The sequence below is a fragment of the Tupaia chinensis genome, unplaced genomic scaffold, assembly GCF_000334495.1.
Source record: "Tupaia chinensis unplaced genomic scaffold, TupChi_1.0 Scaffold000404_1, whole genome shotgun sequence".
Classification (NCBI taxonomy): domain Eukaryota; kingdom Metazoa; phylum Chordata; class Mammalia; order Scandentia; family Tupaiidae; genus Tupaia; species Tupaia belangeri.
The window spans coordinates 1,277,308-1,285,562 of record NW_006159906.1 but is presented as its reverse complement, the minus strand read 5'-3'; the positions used below and the strand labels follow the sequence as shown (position 1 = coordinate 1,285,562).

The following is an 8,255-nucleotide window of genomic DNA, read 5'->3' as shown; positions in this document are numbered from 1 at the left end:
CCCGCTGCTCTCTTTTTTGCCTCTCCCCCCCCCCTTTCCCAACAATCATACACTCTCAGCACAGAAAAGGCTGGAATGACGCACTTGCCCTGAACCCACCGCACCGTCCCCCGATCTGCGTGCCGGCACCCTGTCTGCAGACCACGAGCACCTGGAACGTTGGCCCCACTTGAGGCAGGGGCACAGCCAGCAGCCGGTGCCAGTGAGAACATCGGGGCAGTGGCACGGCAGAGCCAGCTCCGAAATAGATTCCTAGCATCAGAAGGAGCGTTACGGAAGTGGTCGCCAGTGTGGCAACACCGCCCCATTGACCTTTAAAAGGACTGCCATTGACCTTTAAAAGGACTGCCACCATGGCGAGAACGCCAGGTGTCATTCTGCTTCACGGGCCTCCAGGTCCCCGCAAAAGGTTCTGCCCACAAAGAGGCCCTGTGGTGCTTCTTCACTAGACCAACGACTCACTGAGGGGCGCTCACACTTCTCAGTGTTCTCACTTCAAGAAGCCACTGCTTTGCCTTGGAAGGCCTCGGAATTATTTCTACAAACGTGTGGAGGCGGTTCCTTCCCCGGTGCAGACACTGACGTGGGGGCGTGCCCACCAGTGAATCCAGAGAAGAGAAACATCAGCTCCTTTGATCACGAGTTTCTCTAGAGAGGAAGAAGACGGATCATTCGGAATTTTAAACGGAATTCAGGCGCGGCATGACTTTATTGCTTTCTAAAGGTTCATCTTTACACTTGGGCTTGCTAACCCAAAAATACACAATCGAGTGATCTGAATGAAGTAAACAAGGCATTTTCTGAGACTCTTTGGATTTCGCAATTCCACACGTGCCACAGCAACATAAGCTCCTTGTCCATAAAAACGGAGCCATTCCACAGACCCGCCTCGTTTTCCAGTTCTCTTCAAGATGACTTGCAATAGCCTTTTCGAAAACAAGTGTCAATTTTGCTAGGACTAGATCAGAGTATGAAATTTTACCAAAAAAATGGTGCTTCGACACTGGCCCTCAGGAAGTGTAGACACCAGCTGGTGGTGGGAAAGATGTGAAGTCCATGCCGACCGTCTACACTGCCAGAGTCCGTCTGCTTCAGGATGACCTCCTCCCTGAGTGCGGCTGCTTCCAGCCCTGGCATGTCGCTGCGTGTATATGTTGGACTCTCGATTTCTCTCTTTTTTATTATTATCTTTTTAATACATTCAATCACACTGTATATTATTACAGCTTGCGAAATGAGTTTTCCCAGCATGAGTACACTGTACATCACCCAGCTGAAGATATTAACATCGATTTCTTTCTTAAAAAGAACACAGTTCAGTAAAATTCCCAATACCAACTTCACATTAGCATTTCACCCGTTAAAGAAGCAATGAGAAACACGTGGCACACAGCCTGTCTGCACCGTCAACGTGAAACAGGCCCGCAAGGCAGAGGCACCCTCCAGGTGTTCTCGTCAAGAGACACCGACCAGAAGAGGATAGAGAAAGATAGCAAGTGAACAATAGAGAGGCAGGACGTTAGTGAGAAACAGATATAGCTTATTAACTGTTGATGATGACATGTATAGTATTCTCAACTGGATTGGTCTGAGAAGTATTTCATGATGGGCAAAGTATTTTTACAAGCAAAATGAGAAATAGCGATTGACTGTTTTAAAAAATAATTCTAATAATAATAATAATAATGATTGGGAAAACATAGAAAAGATATTGAATGTTGAAGCAGGGAGATTAATGTCTTTGTACTGACTGACATGCATGGCATTCCCTTTTGAAAAAGCAATGTAATACACTGTAAAGTTATATGTAATCCAATGTAATATAAAGATTATGATGATAATAAAAAAAAAAAATTTTTTTTAAAAAAAGAGACACCGACCACCAGCACGGACCAGCCAGCGAGGGTCTGAGGCGCAGGGCCTCCTGACGCCCTGTCACCAGCCCCGGCACACCCAAGGGCAATCCTTCCCTCTGCACATCCCTAGGCTTGGACCTCTGAGGTCCTCTGTCTCTGCAGGGTCATCACAGGAGCCGTTTTCGGGAGGACTTACCTGGTGATTTGTGTTCTTGTGCTGAAGTCCAGAGACCTCATGGAGCGGAGAACCTCAATGCAGCCCAGGTACTACAAGGGGAAAACGCAGAGCGTGAGCCCGGGGGCCAGAACCACCGCGCCATCCTGACCGCAGCGGGGCATCTTCAGGCGCCGGGCACATTTTTAGGTGCCGTTGGCCTCAACACCCTGCTCGAGGCTTCGCTGCGTTTATACCCCGCACCCAAAAGCTCTCGGAAGACTGGCAGGAAACACAGCTTTCCTAAACCCCATTAGTATTTTCATCTTCCTTAGACGTATGTTTTTAAACCCTTTTATAGCTGTGTAACTTATAGATCTTAAAGGTTTAATTCAGTGATACTTTTCTATTTTTTAATTTTATTTATTTATTTTTTTGGGGGGAGAGGTTTTCACTATAGGGTGCGTGCGCTCGCCAGACAGACAGAGAGAGACATAGAGACAGAAAGCAAGAAATCACCCCCCAGGGGGGATGGTCACGCCACAATCCCTTCTCCTCCATTCTCCTCTCGGGACCTTGGGCACGCATGCACACGCACCAAGAGTGAGTTTTAAGCCACTGGGTCCGGGACGCGAACCACAGTCGACTACGTGGGAATCCAGTGACATAGCCATTACGCTAACTGCTGGTTCCCTATTTCAGTGATACTTTAAACATATATTTGCTGTGAAACATCACTCGGACCCCATCATCATTTTTCTAGTATATTACAAAGCTACAGGTTGATCCTTTTCATAAATTTGTATTTATTTATTTATTTTTAATTTGTTATAGGGCACATGCACTCACCAGAGATGAACAGAGAAAGAAAAAGAGCGAAAGTGAGAAAGTAAGCTGCCAGGTCCAGGACTTGAACCACAGTCAGCCTTGTGGGAGTACAACACCTTAACCTCCATTCCACTTGCTGGCCCCCATTTTTAAAGAGTGAATGAAGATTCTAAATGACCAACACGTTCATCAACACTAAACTTCATTATCTTGTGAATATATTTTGGGTTCTATGAATACATTACAGATTGCCCTCAAAGGCATTTTACTTGGGTTTACCAGAAAGCCCTCTTCTGCATTTTTTAACAAAATTTTTCAGAAGTTCAAATTTATACATCTAAATTTTGATCAGTTTCACATATGAAAATATATATGTGTATGGGAATAGATGGACATAAGTTACAGATAAATAACTAGACACAATATTTATGTGCCAAAGGCCTTGGGGAGTTTGAAGGTACAGATGTTTCAGACAAGTGCTTTTAAATTTAGCCTTAGCAGGGAGAGAGCCCTGGCGGTATGGTACAGAAAAGTCTGCATTTGAAATAGCAGAAAACCTGTGTTTAAGCCTGGCCTTGCTACGTCTTGTTACATAACTTCAAGCAAGCTTTAAACTTCTCTGACTATGAGTCTCTGAGCTCATCAATGTGACTATGACCTCCACCACCGCACAGCCACCAGCATATTCGGTACTTGAACACCACCACCACCAGCATCACGGCTGCGGGGACACCATGATGTCACAGAGATATGGGAACTAGACCACCATCAACGTGGCAGAGAACGTGACGACAGCCGACACCACAGACCCATGCGTATTACAGTCACGGAGGAATGACTACCACCACCGACATCACAGTTACGCAAATACCACATCCATCACTGCAGAGTTGTATGGAAGAGCTCCCACATCACCGCGGATGCACATTTATTAACATGAGTAACGACAGAGTTACAGGAATACCACCACCAAAGTAGTGGAGCTGGGTGAATAACTACAGCGAACACCGCATTGTGAGAAGAGAACCACCAGGGGCCAGCAGGTGGCGCGGTGGTTAAGGCGCTAGACACTCCCACGTGGCCTACCACGGTTTGAGACCTAAACCTGGTGGCTCACTTTCTCACTTTCCTTCTCTCTGTGTGTCTGTCTTTCTCTGGTCAAATGAAAATAAGTAAGTGAATAAACAAAATTAAATGAATAATTCTTAAAAAGAAGAAGAAGATGAAGAAGAAGAAGGAGAAGAGAACCACCACCAGCAACACTGTAGTTACATTGATGGAGTTACCACCACTGCTGCGGCGTTATGTGCCTACCACGAACTTACAACTCAGAGATGTATGTGAATGTTATCTAAATATCACCAGCAGTATTATAAAGTTCCATGGGTACCACCACTACCTCCATGGCAGGGTTACCCAAACACCACTACCATTGTCACTGAAATATATGAGGACCACAACCTACCAGTCCCTGAGTTAAGGGATTGCCACATCTAACACTGCCACAGAGCTGGCTGACCACCACTGCCACCATCATCAGGGAATAACGGAAGACCACACTGCCGTGGCAGTCAAGAAAATATTACCCCCAGGGCTGGATGCTGGCACAGTGATAGCACAACTGGACCCCCTGGGAAGGCCCAAGGTTCACTTTCTGGGCCTTCCTGAACATGCTAGGTGTGCATGCTTATGACCTGGGCCGACTGCGGGGTGGGTTATAGCATGGGGATCCTGTTGGGGGTACCTATCACTCTTCTCTCTCACTCTCTCTACTTCTCTCTCTCTCTCTCCTAGAAGAAAGAAAGAAACTTGGACCAAAAGGTGTTGTGGTGGTTGGGGCGCTGGACTCCCACATGGCCAACTGCAATTCAAGTCCTGGACCTGGCAGCTTGCTTTCTCACTTTCTCTCTCTCTAGTGAGCAAATGTGTCCTATAGCAAAATTTTAAAAGTAAGATAATAATACTAAAAATTATTAAATAAATAATTATTTAAAAAATAACAAACTTTAAAAAAGAAAAAAAAAACCCTACCACCAATACAGTTATTTCAATTCCACCATCACTAACATTACAGGCCTACGCTAATACCACGACTAGCACCGCCAAGTTGTGCAAATACCACAACCACCAATAGCCAAGCAATGTGGCTAGCCTGTCCCAGATTTGCATGAGTAACACCACCATTGCCTTAGTGGTATGTTAATGGCAGTACCACTATCACTGCAGAGCCATGCAAACACCGTGACCAAGCTACAGAGCCACATGCATGATACCACCACCGCCATACACAAGGTAGATGTTGCACGAGGCCATGAAAACTGTAGAAGAGGTAGGTGAACACTATAAAAGCTCTCACAGAATGCGTGAACCCACTTCCATCAAAGCTGCAGTGTCATGTGAATACAGTGACATACACTGTCGCATAGCAATTCAAATCTCACAACCTGTGACTACCACTATCATGGTATTCTGTGAGTACCATGAGCTGTCTTACAGAGTTCTGCACCAACCTAACACCAACCACGTGGTAGTGATACTAATGCAACCGGAACAGTTGCAGAGTTATGTAAGTCCACTCAATACCACTCTCTCAGGGCTGTGTGGGTTTCGTGATCAATGGCACAGAGCTGTACGTACTCACACGATTGTGTCACAGTAACATGCACAGCTGTGAGCACCATCATCACGGAGGGTACAGGATTATATGACAACCACAGTCAGCACCAGAGCTATGTGAATAGACAGCCACAGGGGCAGTTGTAAGAACACCACCACAAACCCTGCCCCGTGTCACAGAGCTATCTGAACAGCATCAGCACCGTGACAGCTGTATGGCGGTCAGGCCTGCAGCAGTAGAATAGCACCTGCACTCGCTTCACAGAAGACATGAATAACTTGAATCCCAGACGTGGCTGAATGCTAACTCTCATGCTATCATCGCAGTCACGTCCAAACCACGGTGGTGGACACGACTCTGCAGTGAATTAGAATAACTCAGCCCACATTCCTGAGTGATATGGATATGACCCTGACCAGCATCACAGAGTATTGTGAGTTCCATGATGGCCCATGTGACAGAACGGTGTGAATGTCAACAACCACTACCATGGAGAGCTATGTTGCGCTCACAACCAACATGGCAAAGTTATGTGATTCCACATCCACTCAGTTAGAGAAATACCACAGCACTCTATGCTGGAACGTCATGTGACTACCGTGGCAACCGAGGCAGGTTTATGGGAACGCCACCAACACTGATGCACAATTATGTCAACACCACGATGAACCCCTCAGTTTTGTGAAAACTCTGATGACCATGTCAGAGTCACGTTGGTGAACACCACCAAGAAAAAGCACTGCCATTTGTATCCCCCAAAATTCATGTGTTGAAAGTTGGTTGTAACTTCGGTGAAACTTATACTGACTATGGGATTAAGAGGTGGGGCCTCTGGGAGGTGATAAGGATTAGATAAGGATGTCAGGATGGGGTTCCAATGATCAGTGACTAATAAGAAGGAGAGAGGCCAGTGCCAGTACAGACACAGACACGGGCACAGATATGAGCTCTACTCTCTCCTGTGTGATTCCTCAGGGTACTGCAGAGAGTCCCCGCCAACAAAAAGACCCTTACAACTATGGCCCCCTGACCTTAGACTCCAAATCATGTGCTTAATACCTCTTTATTTTTTTTTTTTTAATTTAATGTGACCAGAGAGGGACAGAGTGAAAGAGAGAGAGAGAGAGAAAGAAAGCAAGCAAGCAAGCCAACAGGTCCGGGACTCGAACCGTGGTTGGCCATGTGGGGGTCCAATATCCTTAGCCACCACACCACCTGCTGGCCCATTACCTCTTTATTCTTTATAAATTAACCAATCTGTGATATTAAGTTATTATAGAACAGAGAACAGATGAAAACAACCACTACCACAAAATTATGTAACTAGCACCTCCATCACTATCGGAGAATGACATGATAGAGCAATGTGGACACAGCCACGAACACCCCTGAACTAGGTAAACCCCCTGCCATCAACGTCGCAGTGTTAGGTGAACCACGATCAGTATCACAGGTATGTGACTGTTGTCAGCAAAACCATTGCAGAGTTAGACACACACACACCCATGCTGCAAAATGATGTGGATACCATGAATATTACAGTTACTTGAATACCATAGCACATTTCACTGTTATGTGAATCCCACCACCAACCTCAACACTGCAGTTATGTGAAGACCACCACCACAAATAGAGAATTAGGTGAACACCACCAAAAACCACGTCATCTTGTTATGTGACTACCACCACCACAGTGTTACACAACTATGTCAGTGCCACAACAAATGGCCTGTGATTACAGTGAACAATTGTATTGAGTTAACGTGAACACACCACTAACAGTGCAGAATTATGTAACAACTAGCGCTTCCATCGGTTTCATAGGTGATAGGCATATCCTGGAAAGTATTGTGGGATTAAGTGGACACCATGACACCACTGCAACTATGTAACCACAGTCAGCATTATGACCAAGTTCATATTAAAACAAGACATTGGGACCAGCATGTGGCATAATGGTTACGTTGCTGGACTCTCATGTAGTCCACCACAGTTTGAGTCCCAGAGCTGGTGGCTTCAAACTCACACTGGGTTCATGTGCGTGCGTGCCCAAAATCCCAAGAGGAGAATGGAGGAGAAGGGATTGAGGCGTGGCCACCCCCAATAAGGGATGATTTCTTCCTTTCTGTCTCTCTGTCTCTCTCTATGTCTCTGACAAGCACATATGCCCTATAGCAAAAATCTCTCTAAAAATAAATAAGTAAATTATTTTAAATGCATAGATTTAGGATATAAATTTTAAAATCATTCAATGGACTCTAGGGACCATGAATTATTCAAGAACAAGATTTACTTGTCTAAAGTCAAAGGAATATGGTGACTGGGAAAAGAGAAATTGAGAAATCATATTCAGCACATTGGAAATTCATTGTTCTGGGAAATCCAATGACTCTACTTTTGCATATGTCTTTTTTATAAATTTTAAAAAGCAAGTTTCCATCCATTAACTCATTTAAACATAAAGACCTTATGAGAGTGAACTTCAAGTTTGGGAAGAAATGCACCATCCATCAGATGACTAGAAGTCACCACAGGGCCACAAGAAATATGGGAAAGCAAGAAAATACCTCTCCTCCAAGGGAAAAGAATAACTCCTCTTCACCCACAGACAGTTCAATGGAAATATAGGAATGTCTGATAAAGAATTTAGGACATTCATTATGGCAAAGCTAGCAGAGATGGAAGAGAAGAGAGACAAAGAACTACAAAAGAGAAAAGAGAAAGGAGCTGATGAGTTCCAGGAGGTGAGGAAATTCATGCAAGATCTAAAAGAGGAATTTCACACTTTACAAAAGAATCA

General features: G+C 44.9%; 1 protein-coding gene across 1 annotated transcript in view; it reads right to left on the bottom strand.

Annotated features, from left to right (window-relative positions):
* The window catches only part of SHC3 (SHC adaptor protein 3), a 200,984-nt gene that overhangs the window by 115,046 nt on the left and 77,683 nt on the right, over positions 1 to 8,255 (bottom strand). Inside the window, exon 3 of the mRNA XM_006154345.1 lies at positions 2,053 to 2,123. Within this exon, the coding sequence (XP_006154407.1) occupies positions 2,053 to 2,123 (71 nt within the window). The remainder of the gene's footprint in view (positions 1 to 2,052; positions 2,124 to 8,255) is intronic.